This window comes from Trichechus manatus, unplaced genomic scaffold (assembly GCF_000243295.1).
Source record: "Trichechus manatus latirostris isolate Lorelei unplaced genomic scaffold, TriManLat1.0 scaffold00028, whole genome shotgun sequence".
Taxonomy (NCBI): domain Eukaryota; kingdom Metazoa; phylum Chordata; class Mammalia; order Sirenia; family Trichechidae; genus Trichechus; species Trichechus manatus.
Genome location: NW_004443964.1, coordinates 2,535,879 through 2,561,822, shown reverse-complemented (window position 1 = coordinate 2,561,822; position 25,944 = coordinate 2,535,879). Strand labels below are relative to the sequence as shown.

Genomic DNA, 25,944 nt, shown 5'->3' with positions numbered 1-25,944 from the left:
CTTTCCCGGGAGATAATCTGAGCCTCGCTCTTGGGGCCGGGGCAGACCTACCAGGCAGAGGACTGCAGCAGGACTACAGCGGCGGGCAGGGGGCAGCCTGGGTGAAGCACAGGGTGTGTGACTCTCAGTGTGTGCGGCCGCACGTCCCAGGGGAAGAGGAGAGAGGGCGTCGCGTCTTCCAGGCCAGGGGCAGGTCCTCTCTCCCACCGCCTGCACTTAACCTTGGGTGCAGTTCTTTCTTTGAACACCTGGCCCGGCTGCTCTCCTTCCTCCTCCATACCTCTCAGGCTCTGTCCCCAGAAGTGAGAGAGTGACGCCCCTCTTTCGACAGAACCCAGTGGAGTCGGATTTTTTCCGTTGCCCTCTTCGTGGAGCACGTGCTCCTGGGGACCCAGAGTCAGATCCCTGAGCTGCGGGAGCTGGTGACTAACTATGCCGCCTCCCTCAACAAGGTGAGCACTGATTTGCCTCTTTCCAAAATGAGGAGTGTGGAGCCTAACCTGACCTCTGTCTGCAGGCTAGCAGGCTCCCTCTCAGCTCGCTGACAAGTTTATCTGGAAGTGCAAAGCAAAGTGATTTCATCACGGAGGCCGTGAAATATTAAGTGTTTAATTACACGCTCTCTCTGGGTGCTAATCAGAGGGTGTCACTTAGGGTTAGGTCGCAGGACTAGGGTCTCCTCTAGTAACTGTGGGCACAAAGGGATTCATGCTGGGAAGAAGAGGCTTGCAAAGCCACTTCTGGGGGCAGTGGGGAGGAGGAGCGGGCCCCACCCAGCCTCCGAGAGTGACTCCCTGGAACTGTCACCACCGCCGTGGTTAGGAGACAGGGAGGCCAGAGAATGTCACCAGGGTCTTGGACTTCAAGAGCACAGTGCTGTTGACGGAACCAAGGGAGCAGGAAGCCACCATGCCTCTGCCCCTTGACACCCTTATAAAGCTCGTGAGGGGACAGGACAGTGGCCTGGAAGAAAAAGCCACCATCTGTGTAACCATGCTTCCCACCACTGACCTCTCTCAGCAAAAGCTGGTCTCTCTTTGTTTGCAACCCATGAACTTCCCACGAGAGCCCCTGCTAGTTACTCAGTTCATTTCTTCTTTAGCCCAGTCAAGGATAAAACAGGAAGAGAAAATTACAGACTGATATTTCTCATTACCAAAAATGAAAAAAGTCATAAAGTATGAATAAATCAAATGTATCAGGGTATTAAACACACACAGACACACACACCATCATCAGGTACACGAGAGATTAAAGGATAAACTCTGAGTGATTTCAAAAGGTACAGAAAAAGCATTCAATAAAATGCAACCCTCATTCATAATCTGAAAAATAAAACACTATTGGCCAACTAGCAGTAGAAGGGACCATTCCATAAGCTGATACTGCCCAAGGGTATACATAATCTAAAAACACCTATAGCAAACATCATGCGGAACCACAAAATTCCAGAAACCTACCCATTAAACTTGCTATCCTGTACGCTGAAGATGTGCATTTCCTAAAAACAGTGCTTCCACTTTTAAATCTATACCCTAGTGAAACTGTACTTGAGGAGACACACACCAGAATGTTGGGTACAGAATGGTTTGTAACTGCAAAAACTTGAAAAAGTTTTAAATCCCACTAACTGGTATATCCACTGGTGGGTGCCATGTAGGAGTAGAGGTGAGTTATAGGAAACCACATGCCTCAGTGAAAAAGGCAAGCTGCAGAAGCCTGTTACAGAGCAACATCATTAATATAAAGTTTAAAAACACGCAAAGAGTAACACACTGTTTATGCAAGCATATGTATATCATGAAAGTAGAAATTTAGGAATATAGATCTCTGGGGAGGGGAGACACAGCAACCGGATTGACTCGATGGCAACGGGTTTGGTTTGTTTCGGGGGAGGGGAGGGAGGGAAATGCCATCAGAAAGGGGGATACATGGAGTTCTGACCGTATCTGTAATGTTTTGGTTCTTTAAAAAATGATCTAAAGCAAACATTCTAATATCTCGAAATGTGGGGCAGGGAGGGACCTTAAAAGAACAAGAATGAGAAGGGAAAAAATCAGAAGTTGAGAATTTAGTCCTTCTCCCAAAAAAACAGCATAGTCACAAAGCAAAAGGCATTCAGAGTTAAAGAAACTGGTCAAAGCAAGCAAGCAAACACAAGAAAGGCCTTACCCTGCGACCTAAAGCCCAGTCCTAGCCGTCCCGTCTCAGCCAGCTGGCAGAATGGATGTTGTGTTTGTTTTCTTAGGGAAACTGGCCTCACCTGGCCAACCTCTGCCCTTCTTCACTGCTAATTAGATTCCTCCTTGCTGCCTTTCCCATTCAGTGTCTGCAAGATAACTCTGACGTCAAGACCCGCAGGCCTTTTGTGGCCGTGATGACTATTCTCCGTGAATGTAAGGACCAGGCCAGCAGGACCTTCACCAGGTAAGGTCTCTGGCTCGGAATCCATAAAGGAGAATTCTGATCTGTCTGTATTTTTAGCTTCTCATGGCCAACTTCTCTGCCTTAGGATGTATCCCCACCCTTCTTGGCTTCTAGGTTTGGAGTTCGGCCGTGCCCCATTTGCCAGGGAGATGCCCAGGATCCTGTCTGCCTGCCCTGTGACCACGTATATTGCCACGCTTGCATCAAAACCTGCCTCATCCCAGGGCAGATGAGATGCCCCTTTTGTATGACTGACTTGCCAGACAACTTCTCTCTGACTGTTTCCCAAGAGCACAGGTAAAAACCTTTTCTCCTAAAAAGCTTCCTCCTTTTTTTCTTTTTAAAATTACAGTATCCAGAAATATAAACTCTATTAACCTTCTCCAAGTAGAAAACCTGACTTCTGAGAGCTATCCTAAGAGGCTATCACTTACATATATCTCTCTAAACATCTAGCATCTCAAAATTATTCTCTGACTGAGACATGTGCCTGGTACAGATTTGAGAGACAGCAAAATCAGAAGAAATTAAGCAGAAAGTTATAAAGTAACTAAAGCCATCACGAAAGACCCAATAAATTTAGATGCAACTGGTTTATGCCTATACACTCAACCTCTTGATGCATGAATGCCAGTCCCGTTCTGTGGCCTGAGGGCAGAACCAGCTCCTGTCTGGCTAAATGCTTTTGGAAGCAGGTGGTTACATTAGCTGGGGCTCCGTGGGCTTACCAGTCCCTGCCCCTGCTCTGTAAATGCTTGGTTTTCCTTCCCTTCTCCTCCCCTCTGATGCCTCCTGGAAGTGGAGCACAAGGCAAGCCTAGTGGATGGGTTCTCTGACATACTTTTGGAATATTAAGGGTATTGCTGCCTGGTGCAAGTGATCAAAGTGTTCCTGGAAGGAGATGACCCTAAATCGTGTCTGCGGCAGTTTTGAAGACCAGCTCTAACCAATGTAAAGAGCTACTTGCATCTTTTCATGTACAAACAAAATGCCACCCAAATCCCAAATTTTCTGTATGGAGGGACTTTGGAGAAAATTCTACAAGTCTTTTGACTGTGTTTTTCCACCAATCCTAAGGGATGCCACAGAGAAACACGCCCAATTCCGGCAGATGTGCAACAGTTTCTTTGTAGACCTGGTTTCCACCATGTGCTTCAAAGATAGCACTCCACCTCAGAGGGATGTCATCGAGGTTCTGCTGTCTTTACTCTTTGTACAAAAGGAGCTCTTGAGAGAGGCCCCCCAAAGTAAGTTGCTTTCTTCTTATAGACCTAAAACTTGTTACAGACCTAAAAACTTGGTTCTTCTTCACCTCATCTTTGCATGTCTGATGGACACTGAGCTACCTTCTTTTTTCTGGTTTAAGGACACCGTGAACACACAAAATCTCTCTCTCCATTTGATGATGTGGTGGATAAGACTCCTGTCATCCGCTCAGTGGTACTGAAACTGCTGTTGAAGTACAGGTAAGAGCAACTCGCTTTAAGAATTGCTTCTAGAAAGCTGTGGACTCTTCCCCTGCTCCCCCCATCACGGCTTTCTCTTTGCTGCCAAGTTTTCTTTTCACGACTAGTAGCTAGTTCATAATTTTGAGAAGCCTTTTCGGCGAGACCACCTGTGCATTCATCTATATTGGTTGTGTGTTTTCGTTTTCACAGACAGGCAAATGTGTTTGGCAAAGCCACAGCACATACTTAGCAAAGAAGAAAACAGACAACTGGGAAAGGACCATGATGTTCTGAAATGTGCAGGAGCCCATGAGTCAGGAATCTGGGATTCTGATCTTAGTTCTACAATGACCTAGTTTTGTGACGTTAGAATAGTAACTTAGAATCTCCCTCACCCTCAATTTTCTCAATGCTCTTTAAGTTCTGTTTCAACTCTTGAATTTCTCTGATTCTGAGTGGAGAGAGAAGCCTCTATGAGCAGGTGCTAAAGCTCAATGGTCTTGTCAAATTATTACATTTTAGAAAATTCTTAGAAAGCTTATCTGTATTTATAAGGCTTCTTTCAGAATATCCTCGGTATACTCAGCCTTAATTCTGACCTGATGCCATATACTTTGAAGTGCTGGCAAAATCAAAATACTGTAATAGAAGTTCTTACAGAAACAACTATTTCCAACTTTCATGTCTTAAAGCAGACTCAGAAGAGATTAGATTTGTATGTGGATCTGCTGCATCTTTGTCTATGGACATTTCATTTTGCTTTTTTTTCTATCAGTTATGAAATAATCTGTTCAAAGAAGCCTGTAACTCAAGGAAGACAACTAAAGGTGTTTGTTGCTAATAATAAAATTTAAGCTTTTAAGTGAAAATTAAAATTTTGTAAAACTTGTATCTATCACCTTGAGCTTGTCAGCTTTCCAGTACCTAAAAGACTTTTTGATGAGATCAGTGGTGATATTAACGGATGTGAGTTTTAACATATATTGTAGAATAAGAACATGTCAACATTTGGAAGATCTGCGTAACTTTGTCAATCGGTAGTTTCCAAATGACCAGTGTCTGATGTCACAAGATCATATATGGGTCCAAAAAAAAATGCATTGATTTTTCACAGTGCAACAGACGATGAAAAGTACATTAATATAGTTTTAGATTTCACATTGAAAGTAATCTTTACAAATTACCATTTATTGAGTTTTGGTGTAGTATCAATGAAGAAGAGCCACAATTATCTAAAAAGACTATTTAACGTTGTGGGAAGTTAATTGTCCCTTTCCTAACTACATAACCGTGTATGGCCAGATTTTCTTCACATAGTTAAATATATCAGCACTGACTGGAAGCAGAAGCAGAGATGAAAGTCCCACGAACTTTCATTAAGCCAGGTCTTAAGGGTATTTACAGGAATGTAAAACAAAGCCACTCTTTTCACTAATTTTTGTTATGGAAAATATTTTTTATTAAAAATAATGTTATGTATATTAACATGCAATGGGATTACTATTGTTATTACTAACGAGTTGATAAATATTTTTGAAATTTCTGTTTTAATTTCTAACACTATAAATATCAATAGATACAGCCGACATAAACAAAAGCTCGTCGGGGTTCTCAACACTTTTTAAGACTGTAGAGGGGTCTTGAGATGAAAAAGTTTGAGAACAGCTGATCTAAAATATGGAATTTTATATTCCTCCAATACTGTGCTAAACTGGTTTCCATAAAATTAGGTACAGAGACATACAGATTTACAGGTGTTTGTTTGCTTTTATAATGAGTCTCTAGGTCTGAGATAACCAGGTGTAACATTTCTCCTTCCACAGCTTCCATGAAGTAAAAGATTATATTCAGGATTACTTGTCCATGTTAGAAAAGAAAGCATTCCTCAGTGAAGATAAAACTGAAGTGTACACACTCTTCATCAACTGCCTGGAGGTAAGCTATCACTTCCCTGCATTGCTTTTGCGAACTATCTGAACCGCATGGTTTATGCAATGGGAAGTGTTTACGAAGATGTGCACAATGTCATTTAATCAGTAAAATTAACAGACACTTTGTTCCATGTGGGAAAAGAAAAGTTTCAAAGACACTGCTTTTGCCCTCAGCAGTTGTGTAGACTGCCCTGTATGTGCACACGCACACAAAACACAGCCTAGAAGAGCACACCACCACAGGGGACACGGGGGTCTCTGGATGGTGAGACTAGAAATACTTTTTATTTTTCTTCTCTTCGTATTTTGGTTATTTCCAAAATTTCTACAATGCATATGAAAACAATGAAATTATACAAAATATTTTCCTTGTAGTCCTTCTTTCGCCCTCTTTGTTGCCCCTGAAAAAGAAGGAATGTTAGTTTTCCATGATTGGAAAACATCACACCCAGACCTGCAACAATGCAGATCTTATCCTTCCATTACTCTCCACAGTCACGCTGTGGCAATCTTAGAAGGCTGGGGACTTGGCTATTAAAAAGAATAACATCCTCTTCTTTCTCACTCTTCGTTCCTTAGGATTCAATACGTGAGAAAATTAGTGCTTGCTCCGAAAATGAGGAATTGAACTACCTACGAGAGGAAGGGCATTTCCTGAGGACTTACTCACCACAGAGACGAGGCCCAGAGCAGGCTAAGGAGGCTTCTATTGAATACCTTCAGGAGATGGCTCGGGTCCGCCTCTGTCTCGACAGGGCTTCCGACTTCCTCTTCGAGGCTCACACCAACTCAGGCAAGTCTTCTTCGCTACCTTGCTCCACGTCTGGCCAAGCAACGCCGCTATTCAGAAATTCAGAAGTATGGGAAACTGGTTCTAAAATTGTATTGGTCCTTCCTAAGTCCTCTTTCTTCTGGATTGTTTTTTGCTGTGAACCCTAAGGAGTAGACCCCACACTCTTTACCAGCTTTGTGTCCAGGACCATTGACTGGTACGTATTCTTAGCCACCTGCACTCACCCACCTTCTCATTGAACTCTCCAGAGATGGCTGAGGAAAAGCAGGGCTACCTGCAGCAAGTTGAGCACTTCTGCACCCAAACCAAGAACGACTGGTTCCGCGTGTACTTGGTGAGGAAGCTGACGAGCCAGCACACGATGGAGTTTGTGCAGAGCCTCGCCAAACAGGGCCACCCGGCCCAGTGGGTGTTCCCCATGGAAGTCATTGCACAGCAGGTACTGCCACACACCCACTGCCCAGACGCTGGCCCTGCAGCTCCTCCCCTGCTTCCCGCCCTTACTGTCTCCCATGGCCACTAAGGAAACAGGAGGGCTCTGGTCCTCTGTGCTTCAGCTCATTTGAGCCAGCTGGTGAGAATGTTTAGCCTGCCTGCTGCAGGGAAGAGGTGTGTGTGCGTGCCTGTGAGTGTGCCAGGGCTTCAGGTTTCCTCATCTAACTGTAAAGCTTACTGACGTCTCACTTCTGATTGAGTGTGACACAGGGAAAGTAAGAGAACGTTTCTGCGGCCTTTGCTTTCATCAGATTAAAAGCGATTCACTAGCAGGATCTGTTCTTTCTGCCTTCAGCAGGCAGAGACAGGAAGGAATAGGAGCTAAGGATGAAAGAGCTGCAGTAAGCTTGGCTCAGGGCCTCTCCGCAGTCCTTCTCCAGAGCTCCGAAATTAACAAATGCTCACTGTCCTGGGGCTACAAAAGCAGCAGTAGAAACCCTGGCATTTTACTGACTCCGGATATTCCGTCCTGGCCTTCTGCACTATGCTTTCAGTAGAGGAAGAAAGCAGCTACAAGAGCAGCAGTCCCTTCCCTGAGGTTTTTACCCCCTTATCCCTCTGCCTCTTACTGTGGAGGGAGCTCTTCCCAAAGATAGTACTTGACTGTTAGGCCTGTGCTGGACAGGGGCTCCCAGCTCAGCCTCACTTTACACCTCACCATTACCCGGCTTCTTTACCTATAGAGACCATGGTTTGCAAAACATTCTCCCCACCCTCCCCACCCTGATTAACCACGTTCCTGGGGTTGCAGAAGGACCATCCAGGTCAGCTGGACCGATTCCTGGTATACGGCCAAGCATACAAGGCTCTTCGTGATGCAGTGGGCAAAGCGGTCCTCGAGTGCAAGTCCAAGGGCATCACGGCCACCCTGGAGGTAGGGCGGGCTCCAGGCTTCTCTCTGGCACCAAACGGCCCCCACTCAGGGCCCACATGTCTCCTTGTTTCTGTCCAACAGTGCAGTGGTGATGGACTACTGAGGAGCCCCGCAGACTAGCACGCTGTGTGGGAAGTCATGTGCCCGTGGCCTCCATGATCGCACTGGACGGTGCTCATGAACTAGTTGCTGAAACAGGGCAGCAACAACAGTTGAGCTGGGCTGACAGATTTGCCAAGGCCAGCAGCAGCTCCTTTCTGATTTGTACAGGCCCAGTACTTCCTGCGAGACCCTGATGAAAAATCACTTCCTCCGGTCCTACATAAATTCATAATCCGCGCATACATGCTTATTGTGTGTTAGATGCAAGGCTTTTAGAATCTAATCTTTAAAGCATTCAAGTCTTGCTTCCTTCTGAGGCCCTGTTGTTCCTGGCAAGGTGCTGGGAAAAGAGGAAACAGACAATCTTATCCCTGCCCAGGAAAAATTTATACGACTAGGGAATTAGTCAGAGGGCACTGGGTGATCTCTGCTACTTGTGTCGTAAGTCACGTGATAAATAAGCTGTGAGTTTAATGTGAGACTATTTTATGAACCTTGTAGTCCATAAACTGTTTGTCAGATGGTCCTGAAGCACAGGGTCCCAGGAGCCCAGGGCCTTGGGAAAGGCTTCTTCACCTTCTCCGTGGTTTGAGGGTTGATCCACATTCCATATTCATATACAGATCACACGGGACTCTGACCCTTAGGTAGACCTGTATGACTTTGTAAATTCTCACTTAACTGTCTTTGCTTTCTCAGGCCTGCAGGGACCCTAAAACTCAACAGGCAGTCCACTTACTGTTGGCACTCTTCCGAGAGGTCACTGTTTTGTACAGATCCCATAATGTAAGCCTCCACCCTAAGCCAGAGGTGAGCATCAACATTCAGGGCTTGTGTGGTCACAGTCTCATTATCTAGAGGGACATTTTGGATAAAAGTAAAAGCCACAAATACACATTTTCCTATGATTTTTTATCTAGGATGCGGGGTTTCCAATTATGCGAGGTGAAGAAACTGTTTTCTAAGCTTTTAGAATTACAATTAAAACTGAAGTCAAGAATATAAGATGATGTTGACCAAAATAGAATATCACAATTAGCATTTAGGTATGTGGTAGCTGTGATTGTATATGAAAATTCTCTTCTCTGAAAAATTTCCCCTCAAATAGGGGATCATTTAACTATATTTACCTTGCAATTTGGTGTATATCAAAATGTATGGCTAGCTATGAGCAAAACTTTGAATTCTCATAATATTCTTCTTTGATATAGTTTAATATAAAAAACATTTTTCCTGTCAGCAACGTGAGGCTGTGAACAGATTCATTGAAGAAACCAAGACCCTTTCTCCTGAAATCAGACTTTTTGCGACATCCCTGGTGGACAACACTCTGCCATTGCTGAGGACAGGTCCCAGTGACGGGGGCCTTGAAGCAACGGTGACAGAGATGGCTGTTCATGCTGCAGCTGTCCTTCTCTGTGGGCAGAGCAAAGTCTTGGAACCCCTGAGGAACTTGGCCTTCTCCCCAGCCAACATGGCGGTAAGACTGGGGTGTGGGTTATGTTGGCTTTATGGTAAAAACTGCGATAGTTTGTCACTTGAGAGACTGCGCCTGTAGATTTGGAGACAACTGGACCTCTTTTATCTTCTAGATTCTCTTCTGCCTCTGTCGTCTCATTTGACCTATTAGTCCACAGTGACAGGCTGCTACATTTTCTCAGTAGATAGCTTTGGAGGGTAGGACGAAAGAAAACCAGAAGTTCATTTCCTTATTCTAGGCCTCTTGCTGAACATCAGCCAATCAACCAGCTCACTCAGCTAAATCTAGCACTGCTGTTTTGCTTTGTTTTCCCAGAATGCTTTCCTTCCAACCATGCCTGAAGACTTGCTGGTGCAAGCTAGGAGCTGGAGGGGTCTGGAAGGAGTGCGCTGGTACAGTAAGTGTTGGTGTCTGAGACGGAATTCCACTCCCCTCTCAGCTGAGGGCAGTGTCATGCCCCGTAAAGCACTGATTTAGACCTCAGATCCACACGGTTTATGCTTGAAGGTCCAAAAGCACCTGACTTCTTCTGCCGTTAGCACCTGTACAGAACACGAATGGCTTGAAGGGACTGGCACTCTGCTGACGGCAGACGATGTAAAGCACTTCTTTTCTTAATCATGAGGAAAGAAGACCTCAGGACACACTTCTGGTCCCTGTGGTATACCATTTGGGAGGGGCTGGGAACTCCACAGGATGCTCATTCAAGGGCCAGAGCACAAGACGACCAAGTTGTGACCCCAAAGATAGCTCTTCTGCAGTATACAGCTGGGAGACACAATAAAATCACCCATGACATCATCTGAATTTTGCTCTTACCTTGAGTAAATAATCTTTTTTAACTAGCTTTAAAAGTTGTTAAAAAAAATACTCTTTTCTTTAACTTTTTTTTCTATTGGACTTTAGGTGAAGGTTTACGGAACAAATAATTTCTCATTAAACAGTCAGTACACATATTGTTTTATGACATTGGTTAACAACCCCACAACATGTCAACACTCTCCCTTCTCGACCTTGGAGGACCTTTTTTTTTTTTTGGTGAAAATACAGCCAAAGATACACCATTTCAGAAATTTCTACATGTACAATTCAGTAACATCAATTACATTCTTCCAGTTGTGCTGTTATTCTCACTAACCTTTTCCAAATTATTCCATCACCATTATCTTCAACTCACTGGCCCCTAGGTTTCCCATCAAACCTTTGAGTTGCTGTTGTCAATTTGATCTCACATAGATAATTCTCGTAGAAAACATACTGTTGATAAAAATTCAAAGACAATAGAAAAGAATAAAATATTGCCTTTCCAGAAGTAACCCCTGGTATGCGCCTCTAATCTAATTTCTCTTTGTTTGGTAAAATTAAACTCGGAGCCATTTTTCACTAACAATATACATTTACTGAGCTCCCACTATGTGTCAAACAGCTAATAACCAAGCTAAAAAAAGTAGTTTAAGATTTCTGGTAACATGCTCAGGACGTCCCCCATACATTAAGCTTCAGTTCGGGCCAGAGACGAAAGAGTTAGCTTTCCCTTTTAAACCTGGTCATTAGTGAAACCTCCCCAGCTAACCTGTACCCTGTGGTTCTTCTAACAGCATGTCCCAATGGCCATCCGTGCTCTGTAGGAGAGGTGAGTCTGGGTGTTTGGGGAAGGGTTCAGGGGCTGCCAAACGTGGGCTCTGCTGGGTCTGGGGAGAGGGAGCGTGGAGAAGCGGATCATGAGGGCCTAGACCTGCCGAGAGAACACAGACTCGTTCTGAGGGCTGTCCAGACATTCCAACCAAACATCTAAGGGGTGCTAAGGTGTCAGCAGAAGGAAAGGTTTGGGGGTGCCATTAGATCAGCCCAGGGTTTCTCAATCAGCATGATGAGCATTTGGACTAGATAATTCTTTATTGTGATAATCTTCATTCTGTCCTGCGCATTGTGGAATGTTTAGCACTAGATGCTGGTAGCACCCCTGTCCTCCGTCAAGTGTGACAACCAAAAACGTCTCCAGACATTGCCAGAGGTTCCCTAGGGACAGAACTGCCGCTGGCTGAGAACCACCGCTAGCCATGCTTTCTTGCCACTGCATTGTGGGATTGGTGACACGGGTCCACTCAGAAAAGCAAAGTGCCGACGAGACCACAGGTGTCATCACTCACCCAGAGAGCAGATAGGGGCCAGATACTAAAGGACAGAATGAGAGACTCCCACACTGTTAGCCCCATGGGGAAAGAAGAGTTGATTATTCGCTTCTGAATCTCTAAGCATCTCACCCAGGGCCCTTCATTCAGTGTATCTGTACTTGCTCAGCAACACGCTACGGCAGCGAGTGGAAGCCAAGTTACAGGATAAAGTAAATACAAAACTGGAGAAAAAAGGGATATGAAGACACCTCATCTTTCTGAGTTTCATTCACTTTGTTTCTGAAATGAGAAGACTGAAAAAGGATCCTCCGACCAGCTCTGAAATCCAGTGGTCTACGAGGCTATGATTGGTTTGGTCTGTAATAGGCTGTGAGTCAGGTATAGAGTTTGGAAAAATGAGCCTTTGGAAGCAATAAATCATATAGTTGGATATATTTTTTTTTCTTTTTAATAAAATTGTCCCAGTGGAGTTAAGGAAATCAGTTTGGAAGCTATTGTAGTATTACTGGTATTAGAGAATGAAGCACTAGAGACTAGTGTGACAGGTAGAGCAATGGGGAAAGGTGTTTGCATAGAGTATCAGCCCTGTCCCCATGGCCCCTCCAGTCTTATCTGAAATACATATAAGCTGGAATAGGAAAACCTGGTGGCACTCACTCCCTCCGATGGGAAGTACGTGTTCATCGGCAGGACGGATTTGTGCATAAAATGATGCTCGCTCCAAAACTGAGCTTGAATCACATTTGCTTTTATCCCAGTGCGGCATGCCAATGGAACAGAGCTGCTGTCTTGACTGTGGTGCTCCAGTTGGAGGTGTTGATCACAAACCTCGCGATGGCTTTCGTCGTATTGAGTATGTACGATTGAATTTCCTTTCTAAGTAGTCAAACCACGGTCTCCTGGGCTGTTTCTATTTCAGCTGATAAACTGATAGACAGCACAGTACACGAGGACTATGCTGCATTTGATACCAACACCAAAGTCACTGTGGTCACAGAGCAATGCAGTGTTTGGTCTGTCAGTGGTAATTGGGCTCCTAAACTCACAGCAGATTCCACTTTAATACTTCCGTGCCTTCCATTTGGGCCTTGGGCATGCCCCCTATAGACATACGCTTGACATAAACAGGTGACCTAATTCAGGGGGACATTTAAGTCTGGAAGACCAAAAGCTGGGCATTTGTCTAAGCTAAACCTTTTGCATTTGCAAACTCTCTTAGCTTTCTCCTGTTTCCAGGAAAGTGAAGGAGACATAGCCAATCTTATTAAATGCCAGATTTCAGAATCCAGATAAAAATATGATCTCATGATCACACACTGGCTTATGAGAGGATGCTCCTGAAGTTCAGAGGTGGGACCTGTCTATGGGCTTCAAGCACTCTGGCTTATTCTGGTGCAGTCACAGTTTAAAATATTCTAACCCATTCTCTCCATAAACTACCACAATGTCCTAACATTCCAATATTTTTGCAATTGAACATACCTATCATACTCGGTCTCCCACCTGGGTGTGACACAGATGACCAGGGAAGTCATTTGATTTAGAAAAAAAGGAACAATGTACGCATGTCCCCATGCTGATGTCTGCTGTCCCCAGCTCGAGCTTCCCTTAGCCCGCCTGCTCTCCTCCCCACAATGATCCAGTGGAAGCGGCAGATCCAGACCCCCATCCTGACACTGCCCAGGGATCAGCACAAACAGCCACGTGACTGAGCCACTATACACTCACAGTGCCGAGGGCTTTTGGTCAGTCAAAAAGGCGAGTGCGTCTATAAAGAAAAAGACTCTGAGGTAAAGTGGTCTGGACTTAGTAGAGTAAGAAGTAGTTTAACATGGTTTTCTTCAAAAACTGTGAACCTAGTGTCCAAGTCCTAAGAATCTGAAGCGCCCCTAGCTCTGGGAAGAAATGATCATCGTCAGTCGTCATCCTGTCTTCCCTTGTCCTTCCCAGAAATGACACAGACAGAACTCAGACTGGCCACGTGCTGGGAAACCCTGTAGCCAGAGATGTGATGGTGGTATCTGACCGAGCGCTGCCCCCCGTGGTCTTCATTCTCATCCGGTTACTCACTCATTTGGCTATGCTTTTGGGAGCTGCCACAAGTCCCCAGGTATAGTGTGGCCCTGCCAACGACGTATGTATTCACCACAGTAACGACCAGCTCTAGCTTTCTCAGAGTGAGCCCTTTTGTCCAAAATGGCCTTGCTGCCTCCCGTGAATTTTGACTAAATCATTGTTACCTAATCCACAAAGTAATATAAAATTTACATATCCTCATTTTTCACGCTGAGGTATACGAAGATAAGGGGGAACTACTCATCAGGTTATATACGGTCCATTTTAAACGAACAACTCTATGTCTTAGGCCCACACCTGGGAGTAGAGTGGCTAATATAATCATGATTTTACCCGGTCTGCCTGGTAGCTCTAGAGAAGAGAGACACACTGCATTACCCGAGTTAATACTAACCATCAGAGTAAAGAGTACGGGGTTTGAGGGTTCTCACTTCACTCTGATGCTATAAAAGCCAGTCATTTTCAGATGGTGTTTGTTTCTTCCACTCTCGGGCCTGCCTTTTGCCTTTGGTACTGAATCACTTAGATCACTCTGTGAACGTCACTTTAGAGACCATCCTCTTGATTCAGTCCTGACGATGAACTTGCCGTCTCATCTACCAACAAGATCTTCTCTACCATGTGTCTCATTGCTCCCCCAGGCTCTGAGAAACATCATTAAGCCTCCAGTGGGGGATCCAGAAACATTTCTCCACCGGCACATCCAGAGAGACTTAGAGCAGTTAACAAAGACCCTGGGCAAGAGTGCCGACGAGACCGCCAACGTGGTGCACCTGATCCTGTGCAGCCTCCTCAGAGCACAGGATTCCCACTCTGACCAGAGTAAGGAAGTGGGGCAAAGGGGTATGTGGGTGGGGATCTTTTTGCACAACTGCAAAGAAACCAGGTTTGCTCTGAGAATCCCGACTAAAATAAAATGATGGTGTGTGGAAGGTGACACACCAGTGGGGAAGCAGGAAGAGCCCCCTTGCCAGAGAATGGAAGCAGCTCTCTGTTGTTTCCGTTTACTTACACGCCTGGCTGAGCCCTGCAGCACTCAGGGAGGTTTCCAAAGGGTGTTAAATATGGGGACACTTATCAGTTTCCAAAGTCAGCCCTGCAGGTAATTTACCTACTGTATTGGGAACATGGGTGGTTCAGAGCAGAATTCTCGCCTTCCATGCAGGAAAGCCGGGTTCAATTCCTGGCCAGTGCACCCCATGCCCAGCCACCACCCTTCTGTCAGTGGAAGCTTGTGTGTTGCTATGATGTTGAATAGGTTTCAGCTGAGCTTCCAGACTAAGACTAGGAAACCCCTATGGATCACAACGGTCCAATCCTGTTGTGCTCCCCGGGTGGCCATGAGTCGGGGCTGATTCACTGGAAGCTAAAAAACACTGGGAACATATGGCATCCAAAACAGGTGATGTGTGTCAAGGAATCAATCACCATCAAGGAAATAAATGACTGATAATCACTTGGGAACTTGTCTTCATAAGTCTGTCCTGTGTTTGGGGATAGCGTCTACGTTCCCTAAAAATATTGTAGACTGACCTAATATGTTTAGCCTTCATGATTTGTTGTAGGAAAAGAGCAGGCTACAAAATATTGTGATCACTAAGCTGATTTTTCTATATTAAAAATTAAAATCCACACAGAAAGAAAAGGTCTGTAAGACAACCCAGTAAAACGGTTATCTCTTAGTGATTGAATGAAGGATGATCTTCTTTTTGCTTATCTGCAGATCCTTCATTTCGAAGTGCCTTGTGATGACAATGTTATTTAAAATAATAATAATACTAATAGCAATAAAAAAGTCCTGCCACATGACAAGAAAATCCATTCCTACTTCAACTGCTTCTTTGCCAGAAACCAGCTTCATTCTATCTTTTCCATTTAGCAAAACCTGATTTTACCTTTAGCCTCTCATCTGGTGTGACTTCAAACTAGGTGAGCTCACCCAGGATCCTACGGACCAAGTGCCCGAGTCCTCGAAGGGTGCCGGCAGTGTGTGCAGCACTCTGCAACTGCACAAGTGTCACAAGGCCACACATCTGGCTGGCAGCTCAGGCGGCGGCAGCTGTGATGGGCGGATGGTAGCACTGGCCACCATTATGCCCTGGGCTTCAAATTCTAACTCTTGCCCTTTCTGTCATTTTGTTCAGGTTGGCGGTAGCAGCAGAAACCATTTTAAAAATACTTAGGTTAATTGAGAAGAACACCCACCCCTCCAAAAAGGAGCGTTATTTCAATGTCACACTTATTTAGTGTTCCCTTGAGTAACCGACACATGTTGCTTTTCTTCGTAGGGCTTCTCAATTTTGATGCAAGACTGTCAACCAAAGAGAGGAGAAACGACTGGGAAAAGGTCGTCGAAAAGATTATTTTATCTGAACTGGAGGTGAGTGATGATGGCTACTCTGCTTCAGAAAGGGGAGGCTGCTTTCCTGGGCACCCACTGAGCTCTCTTTGCCCACTGTGCCCTCCGGAAGTGCTGCCAAAGCCATGGATTTGGCTGTTCTCCGTCTAGAGTCACTCATCTTGCTCTACCCGTTCTTTTCCCTCCTGAGCGGTAGGTGACTCAGGTCGAGGAATCACCACAGGTGACGGTTCTCTCTCCATTACTTTTTACGGCAGAAGAGTGAGAGTAAGAGGTGGAGAACTAACTCTCCTGTGGATACTCACCACAAATGCATTGATAATTAGAGATTAATAACTCCTCAGATAAGAACACTACTGAGAGTAACTAAGCCCATCAGTAAATACAAGTCAGTAATAAAAAATGGGAATAAAATACAAGTCTCTGAGTGTCACTGTATTTGGGGAGACACAAACCTACCAACAAGGAACATTTGAATTACAATAAAAGTGAATACAAGTAAATACTAGATTAAGCGCTAGAACGACAGACTCCTCAATAAGCCGGTAAAGTCAGTAGGCATCCCAGTCTGTTTACGGTAGCATCTCACTTCCAGAATTGTATATCGTGTTCTTCATCTAGCATCTAGATAAAACTCTCCTGACCGTCAACACTCTAATCAGCCAAGATGAACGTATCAGCTCCGACCCTGTGGCCAAAATCATTTACGGTGACCCGGCAACCTTCCTGTGCCACCTGCCCCAGAAGAGTGTGGTTCACTGCTCTAAGATTTGGAGCTGCAGAAAAAGAATCACAGTGGAGCACCTCCAGCACATAGTGGAGCAGAAAAACGGCAGAGAAACAGTGCCCATCCTCCAGAAGTTCCTACAGAAGGTAAGTCTAGCTGACTGTGTGAGCCTGCGTTTTCGTGCAGATCTCCCCTGCAGACCGGAAGGCCCCAGGCTCTTGTTTAGTGTCGTTCCTAAACACAGAACATCTAACAGACCTCTTCAGTGCTTCGATTGAAATAGAGTATCTGTAGGAGATAACTCCGGAATAGAGTAGAGATCTTCATAGGCATCAAACTGTACAGATACTCTGAAGGATAAAGTCACAGCTGAAATATACACACAGTTGGAATCACTAACAGCCTAGGATAGAAGGCAGCTGACAACAGCCGCAACAATGAACTCAAACATACCAATGATCATGAAGATGGCACTGGACCAGGCAACGTTTCGTTCTGTTAAACGTAAGGTCAGAGCCAACGCGACAGCAACTAACAACAACAACATAAAGAACGTGAGGGCCGGGAGGGTACCTCCCTGATCCCTCAGCGGAAACAAGAGCTTAAGAATCTTCTCTGACTGTGTGTATTCATCTTGCACCCCCCAGTGCCTGGAACGGCTGGTCATCAACTAGTGCCTGTTGAACGAAACAAACGGGAGTCAAGAATGCCTAGCCCAAATCAAACAAACAAAACGTCTTCCCTGTTCTTAAGCTATCTAGGCTTAGACTGAAGACAGCATGAGTGAGTGTGTGTTGGCAGTGGCAGGGCTGGGGGTGGGGGACAGTAAAATGTACTGGCCCCATCTGTTAGAACTAGAAATACTGTTTCGAATGTTCATCCGTTTGATTTTTTAGTTTCTACAATATATCTTTAATTATTTCTCTCCGTGGACCAGTATTTGCCACCTAGAAAGAATTAGGATGATTCAGAAATTTCTGCTGACCAGTTAAAGAAATTGACCATTCACAGCAGGAAGGGCTTCATATTAATACTGTGATTTCTCTCCACTGTGTATAGTTTCATTTAATTGAAGAAGCTTAGATCTTAGGTCTTCAAAACCACATCCAGGAACAATACCAGCCACCACTGCATAATTTCTTGGTCTTTTTGCTTTTAGCAGCTTCTCTCCATACCCAGCTGAATCCGCATTTGGCAATCACATTGATGTGTATACTCCATGAGGGCAGGAACTCAGCTTTGCTCCACTGCTCTATCCCTGAGTGCAGAGCAGTGTCTCACACTTTGCCAGCAGTCAGCAGATATTTGCCGAAGGACAGTATGACCTTTGCCCCATTTCCATGCTCTGGGATGTGTCATCATGTCAAAACGCACACTGACCAGATTGACTGCCAATACAACTCCTGAGCCAGCCCCGAAGTATGTTTCCCCGCTAACATTTTCGAGGTACATAAAGAAATGTCACTGTGTGGTCTTCCCTTCCCCAGGAAGCAGAATTGAGACTGGTGAAGTTCTTGCCTGAGATTTTGGCCCTGCAAAGGAACCTAGTGAAGCGATTCCAGAATGCTTCAGAAGTTGAATTCCAATCCCTCAGGAGTTTTATTGATAGTCACAATTCAGGTATGACTCTCCATGTTGGCTGGCTTAAGATGGCCCTCCAACCAGGGTGGGTAGCCACGGGTGCTCTGCGCCCTAAGATTTAGCATGAGGCAAAAGAAGAAACAGCACCTCCCTCTCTCTCGCTCCTCAAACTCCGCTGTAGCGTTAAATCAGCACTGCAAACGTGTGGGTGGATGCCTGAAGACGCAAACCCGGGTCTATCCAAAGGGCGCGCCATTGCGCCGGTGCGGCCTAGACTGGCGCATCGCGGGTCTTAAAAAGTGTTGTTTTTGCTCAGATGGGTTGAAGCAGTGGTTTCGCAACAGAATCACTATCTTTCTATCAACGTGGAACAAGCTGAGGAGATCACTTGAGACCAACGGTAAGTGTCGTATTTCCCCTGTAACACGTAACATGACAGGAAGACGGTTCTGGAAGGACTTTCTCTTCAGCCGAACTCGGCCTGTCCCTGGTATCACAGGCCTATGCTACGTTCAGGTCAATGCCAGATCTATGCGCCTTTTGATGGGGATGACTGGGATAAGTGAAATAACCTATCAGGTAGAATGACCCCTTAGTCCTCCATATAAATACATATAAACTTATATCAATAAATATGGGGTCATAAAGAAGCTGAGAGCATTTGAAAACCTGTCAGCATATCAAAGAGAGATGGGAGGCAGACGGTAAGATTGATCCTGGTTCCCGGCTGTGTTTAGTAGAGGTGACTTCTGCATTCCTCATCTACTTGCTGTGATGGGGCTCCTTCGCCTTGATGTGAAAGAAGCAGTGTGGAGCTGGACGCTTCTCTGCTTAAGAATAACCCTGTTGTTTCAAGGTGAAATCAAGCTTCCAAAGGACTACTGCAGCACTGACTTAGATCTGGATGCTGACTTTGAGGTCATCCTGCCACGTCGCCGGGGACGGGGCCTCTGTTCCACCGCCTTAGTCAGCTACTTGATTACACTCCACAACGAAATGGTCTACATGGTGGAAAAATTCTCCCAGAAAAATAACAGGTGAGTGCACAAGTGAATAGGAAATCCAGCCCAGGAACTCATTTCTCTGGTCCCTAGGTCCACTAGGGCAGACATGAGCCAAACTTCAGCCCTTCTCTAAGGAACACCCCTGCAGCTGGCTCCCCAGTGTCCCCAGATTCGTGTATCCAGAACATCAACTAAGAACTGACTCCGGGTAACCTACAGCACTAAGGCAGGTGTGCACTGCCTGGGACCCTGACTGCTGTGTCTTTATGTCCCTCAGCTACTCCGTCGATACCTCTGAGGTCACCGACCTGCATGTCATCAGTTACGAAGTAGAGCAGGACTTGATGCCCCTGCTTCTCTCCAACTGCCAGTACAAAGTAGAGCAAGGTGGAGAAGCCCTGCAGGAGTTTGACCTGGAGAAGATCCAGCGGCAGATCACCAGCCGACTCCTCCAGGGCAAGCCCAGGCTTATGCTCAAGGTACGGCTGGCCCCTGCTGGTGTGTCCGCATAGTGTGGCTTGTGCAGCCAGCACCATGAGGTAGTTATCCAGGGTGATCTTCCAGGTCATCTTATTCACACCCACAGTTCCACGGCTACCACTCACATCTGTATCACTGGCCGGACGGCTCTCCTGAGCCTTCTTCTACATCAGCACCTGCACCTCAGTCCCCAGAGGTATACTGGGGTATATAAATCATACTGGACTCGTCGTCCACATTTTTCTACCATAGTGAATGGCACCACCAACTACCCAAGAAAACCCTCACAGCCATCTTTTCCACCTTTCCTTTCGCCTCCACACAACCTGCCATCAGGTACTGCAGGGTCTGAATCACCACAACCACTGCTTTAGTTCCAACCCTCTGCCCTCAGGTGTGTCCCTTGCACTGGCTCCTAACTGGACTCCCTGCCTCTGGTTCCTTCAGCCCTTATTTTCATCCATCCACTGCTGCAGGACAGCATCCACGCCCCGAGCCTGCTTCACAAAAGGCTGGTAGCCTTTCCCCAGCCTCTAGGCAGCCCACCTACAGCCACTGCCCTATCCCCTCAGCGGGTTGTCTGATTTCACCCAGGGCTCATGCTTCCCTCCGACATACCCTGCCTTTCTCAGCTGTTCTTTTACCCGGATTGTGCTTGTGCCTTCAGGCCCTGGACAAATATAACGTACGTGGGTGTCATCTCCCTGACTGCCCGCAATTGCACTGTGAATTGTGGGAGCCCGAGGCTGGCTTCATTCATTCTGATGGCCCTGTTGTACAGCGGAGTCGCTGCCTTGCTCTCGGTCTTGGTGCGGTTGTGTTTCAGTGGATGCTGAGTGAGCTGTCCCCTGAACCTCTTTATACCTGGAACTTTTGTGGTCCTCGGGGCCACAGTATTCCACCTGCCAGTACCTGCCTGGCCACTGTGGCAGGCTGGTTCCTTGTTGTGTTGTTCTTTCCATGGATTGTGGGGTAGACAGTCCATGGTACTACCCTGAATGGTATGGTGCTACAACTGAGTTCCATTTGCCATCTGTGAAAACCTCCACAATAGAATTAATTTCCAAAACAATGTTTCTTTCCCATTTTAGGGAATACCCACTCTGGTGTACAGACACGACTGGAACTACGAACGGCTCTTTATGGACATCAAGAACAAGATGTCACAGGTGGGCAGAATAAAGCCTCATCAGTTGCATGGTGCTTTTTGTCTGTCAGAGTGCTTTCATCCATATTAAAGCTGCTCCAACCTCACCCCAGGCACGCGCTGTGAGCCCCAAAGAGCTCCAGTGACTTGCCTAAGTGCCCCTAGCCCAGTGCTCTTTCCAACGGGCAAACAGGACATCAAATCTACAAACATTTGTTGTTAAGTATAAACAGATTAAGTCTGGTGGTGGTAGTTTTTAGTCACAACCATGCGTGCTGATGTAAAAAGGACCAGAGAACTTTTCCTGCACGCATGCTCTCCCACGCTCTAGACAGACGGACAGACAGACAGATAGATAATAGGCAGGTAGGCAGACAGATGGATAGGAACTCATGGGGTCATTGTGAGGATTGAATGGGTTCATATCTATTTCTGCAAAACATGTGCACTACGGCTGGACACTCAGTAAGCAAGAAGTGTTAACTGTTATTATTGTTGTTGAGGCCTTTGTCCCAACTGGTGGCTCTGAACAGTGAAGAAGGGAAGCTCTTTTACTAGGTAGCAATAAACCAGAAACCCATCCTGCTTTTGCTTCCCCAGCACGCCCTCCCCTACGCGACCCTCAGTGCCCTCAGTGGACAGCTGCAGTCCTTCAGTGATGCCTGTGAAGCTCTGTCGGTCATAGAAGTCACCTTGGGCTTTCTGAGCACAGCTGGTGGTGACCCAGACATGCCCTTGAATGTGTACATCCAAGACACCCTGCGAATGGATGACCAGACTAGTCCTGTTTTAAAGGTGGGTCTTTCGTCAAAGGGAGTCTGCACTGTCCCCCGCCGCAGTGTCTCCACTTCCTACTAGGAATACCATCATTTAGAGAACATCAGTCTAGACATCCTGAGAAGGCGGGGGGTCAAGAACAACCCCTCGCCCAGTCGGTTCACATTAGACAGAATGCACTATGGAAGGTAGACAGAGATGCGCTCAAAATGCTAACGATCTAGACAGCGCGCCCCAGACGAGACTGAGGACACGAGCCAGCTGCAAACTGCAGATGCTTAAGGACTCTGAGAGGCTACAGGAGCGGGAGGACTTTTCAGGGGAGTTGGAAAGCGGATGCAAGTGAACTAGCGGCCTGGAGTAGAGATGGCTTCACGAGGGAGATGGCAACAGTGCAGAGCAGAAAGCGGAAAAGATACCGTGTGGAAGAGCAGTCAGACCATCCCCACGGGGATGAGCCCTTCTCAGGAATTCTGCTCCTCTTTCAGGCCTTAAACAGATGTCAGTTAAAGCACATCATCGCCCTGTGGCGGTTCCTCTCTGCGCGTAAGTGTGAACAGCTGCTGCGACTGGGAAAAGTAAGTTGCCCTCTCTCCCTCCGCCTGGCCTGCATGGAGCGGCTCTGCTCCCCTGCTTCAATTCTTGCTCGTTCATATTTCATTTTAGGATCCGTTTAGGGAAATCAGTTCCGAGTACAAAGTGGATCTCAGCCCAGAAGATGCGAAACTCCTCAGCACTTTCCTGAATCAGACTGACCTAGATACCTTCTTGCTGGAGCTGCACGAAATGATGATCTTGAAGCTAAAGAGCCCCCACCAGGAGGTGAACTTCAACCCTGCGTGGAGGTAAGGCCTTCAAACCTACTGCGCAGGCGTACACAGAATGTTCTGCTGTCTCCCCTGTGATCTTCCACGGATACGAAAATGGTTCTCAACTTACCGCAAGACTTCGCTTCCTGCTGTTCCGCCAGGGCACCTTAGGGCTGGCGTTTTTGGTTTTAATCTCTATTGGGTTTGGAGTTTTTAATGATTACAAAAGTCATATATTCTCATTTCCACGAGTGGACTTACTATGTCAAAGACAGGTGCATTTTAAATTCGATAGAAAAAGCTACACCAATGTGTAAATAGTTATGAGGATATTATCCATCGTTTACATTTTTGTCAATCCCATGGGTCGAAAAATGGTACATCCTTGTTTTCCTTTGTATTTCCTGATTTACTAGCGAGGCTCAGCATATTTTTATATTTATGAGTCATTCGTATATCTTCTTCTGAATTACTTCTTGATAGCCTTTGGTTATTTTTCCTTTGGGCTGTTTATCTTATTCTTAATGATTTGTAAGAATTCTTTGTACAGAATTTATCTTTTAGCAGTTATGTGTTACAAATGCTAAATCTCAATCTTTACTTTTATACAGTCAAATCTGACAGAATTTCCCTATAAAGCTTCCAGAAGAAAATATACATACCTATTAAGATTCTTCCTTATCACAAGGTTATAAAATAGCCTCCCACGTTTTTATTATGCTTTTCTAGTTTTATAGTGTACATTTATCTTGTTAACCAACTTACTTTTTTGTACAAGATGAAGTAACGATTTAACCTCACTGTACTTTTTCTAAATAGATGGTCAAACTCCAGTTTTTCTCACCAATACATCTCATACGTGCTATTTTCTCCAGTATGGTATGTGGCGTATATCCCGAGGTCCACTTATATTCCTGGAAATTACTCAACGAGGCTTTAGTACCGTGGACTTTTAGTGTAGAAAACAGATTCCTTTCCTAGAGGATTTACAGTCTTTATTAATATAAAACGTGAAATGGAATATAAGCTTTTTTGGAATTGGGAGGCTTTGTTGTTCATAACCAGTTGCTGTAGAGTGAAATTCAACTCATGGCGACCCTGTGTGTGTCAGAGTAGAACTATGCTCCACAGGATTTTCAATGGCTCTTTTTCAGAAATAGATCGCCAGGACTTTCTTCCGAGGTGCCCCTGGGTGGACTCAAACCTCCAACCTTTGGGTTAGCAGCCGAGTGTGTTAACCATTTGCACCACCAGGGGACTCCTTATTTTTTATACACCTCTGTAAATAAGCAGATAACATCACTCGAGTGCTTAAAATCATTGACTGGGCCATTATCGGTGTCAGCACCACGGAGTTCTGGAGTGTCTGTATACTGCACCCTGGGAAGTAGCTGTTATGTATGAAAAGCCTTGACTCCAGGATTCTAGGTCCAGTTCAGTAACTCAATAGTTGCACATCCTTAAACTAACCCTCAATATTTCTGGTCTTAAGGAGCACTTTGGTTCTGTTGACGACTGCAAAAAGTGGCAACTGATTGGTCTTCTTGTGTTTTGGGAGCCTATTTTACATGTTGTCTCTTGTTCCTTGGTTTTTCAGCCTGAGAGACACTCTGGTAAGTTACATGGAAACTAAAGAGAGTGATGTGCCTCCCGAAATGGAATCTCAGTTCCCGGAAGAGATCCTGCTCTCCAGTTGCGTCCCTGTGTGGAACACGGCAGCTAGGCTGAAACAGGGCTGATACATGAGATAGGAGCAGCTCCTCAGCACTGCCTTTGGATGAGACTTGGGGCGAGAAGGCCCTTCTCTTCTCCCTCAGCCATGGAATGGATTCCATCACAGACTGTCGGTTGCCTTTGTGAGTCCTTAGAAGGAAAGTTCTCGCCATCGCATAAATTCAAGACCAAGATGTGCTGTGTGAGCTTACAGCTTTTTGAGAGCCAACCTGTTTCAGGATCACGTGTATGTTCCAAAACTTTCTCATCATGTTATGAATACTATTCATTGGGAGGTAAGGATTGAAGATTACGTGGTTTTGGAAACAAAGCACCATCCTTTACATTCCAAGAGAAACCAAAAAAAGTAGCTTCTCATCTTAACACAGCGTAATGGCCCTGCTGGCCTCTGAACTGGCACATACCCAGCCACCAGGTTCCTCCTTCCTCAGACTACTACATAGTCAGAGCGAGGGGAAAAAAACAGGGTGATTAATTTTTGGCTTTTATTTTTTTCTAGTTTCCTCTGCACTCACAGAAGAGAATCTGGCTTTCTTCTCTCCCCTAGATTCTGAGTGTTGTACAGATATTTCTGGGTTTGAACAAGATGTGGCAAAGTCCCAGACTCTTTCTTTGTCTTCTCCACATAGAAGAAATGTCAGGGTGTTTTGTGAGTGCCTTAAGCCAAACTACCAAAATCTGACCCAGACCCCACAAGGAGTCGCTGCCAGATTTCAAAGGGTAAGAGCCAAGATGCTTTTATTGTGAAGAGCACCGGACAAGGAGTCAGGGACACTCTGGGCCTCAGTCTCCTCATCTATAAAATGAGGGACTGGACTCATGGCCAAAGTTCCTTCCAATTCTAATATTTTGAAATTGTAAATGAAAGTTTATTAATGTAACTTGGGTGAAACGTGTGGTTCCGGCATGTCTGTGGGCAATTTCTGATTGTCTAGCATTACGCCAAATAAACACACAGACTTCATGTGGTCTAATATTTCCCTGAGTACAGGAATATCTAGTCCTTTCTTTCAGTCTCAGTGAAGGCACAACAACTGAGACTCAGAGAGGGTACAAAACCAGTTTAGTTTCTGAAAATGGGGAAAGGGAGTAGTTCAGCTAGCCCGGATTTCTGCTGCTTTCCTCAAGTTCAGGGTCTGTCTGTGTTTCCAGATCTACTCTGTTACTTAAGAACTCTCTGGACTAACTCCTTCCGAGATAGCTCAGCACCCAACTGCACTCATACTAAGACAGCAGCTGTTTACAAGTTAGTGGCCTTAATATATATTCTGAATGAGCTAATGACTTAATCAACTTGAAACTGGGCTCCTAGGGTGAGAGCTACAAAAACACAAAATGCTTACAGAGAATGCGACCAAGGGTATCTTAAGCCCCACTGGAGGAAGCTGCATTGCTGTATTGCTCTCTGTATTATTTTGATATTCTCTTCACGGTACTTGATGAAGGGTATACAGTGGTCGAGACCCAAGGTTGTAACTCATTTGATAGTGTCCACTTGCATGTAATAATCTATGGTAGTTTATCATTCGAGAATATGCAAAGGCCATCCTCCCACAGACATCTGC

The 25,944-nt window shown here is 45.5% G+C and overlaps 1 protein-coding gene across 1 annotated transcript in view; it reads left to right on the top strand.

Moving 5' to 3' along the window:
- RNF213 (ring finger protein 213) overlaps positions 1-25,938 on the top strand; it is a 117,423-nt gene extending 91,485 nt beyond the window's left edge. Inside the window, 27 exon segments of the mRNA XM_023729165.1 lie at positions 13-452; positions 2,327-2,427; positions 2,542-2,724; positions 3,505-3,674; positions 3,794-3,893; positions 5,699-5,810; positions 6,386-6,599; positions 6,848-7,038; positions 7,846-7,968; positions 8,770-8,880; positions 9,311-9,550; positions 9,866-9,947; positions 11,149-11,183; positions 12,444-12,538; positions 13,636-13,795; positions 14,403-14,583; positions 16,050-16,141; positions 16,742-16,993; positions 18,335-18,467; positions 18,745-18,828; positions 19,285-19,465; positions 19,710-19,911; positions 21,004-21,081; positions 21,660-21,854; positions 22,325-22,414; positions 22,503-22,681; positions 24,243-25,938. Coding sequence (XP_023584933.1) covers positions 13-452; positions 2,327-2,427; positions 2,542-2,724; positions 3,505-3,674; positions 3,794-3,893; positions 5,699-5,810; positions 6,386-6,599; positions 6,848-7,038; positions 7,846-7,968; positions 8,770-8,880; positions 9,311-9,550; positions 9,866-9,947; positions 11,149-11,183; positions 12,444-12,538; positions 13,636-13,795; positions 14,403-14,583; positions 16,050-16,141; positions 16,742-16,993; positions 18,335-18,467; positions 18,745-18,828; positions 19,285-19,465; positions 19,710-19,911; positions 21,004-21,081; positions 21,660-21,854; positions 22,325-22,414; positions 22,503-22,681; positions 24,243-24,384 — 4,166 coding nt within the window. The 3' untranslated portion in view covers positions 24,385-25,938.
- Positions 25,939-25,944: the final 6 nt, after the last annotated feature.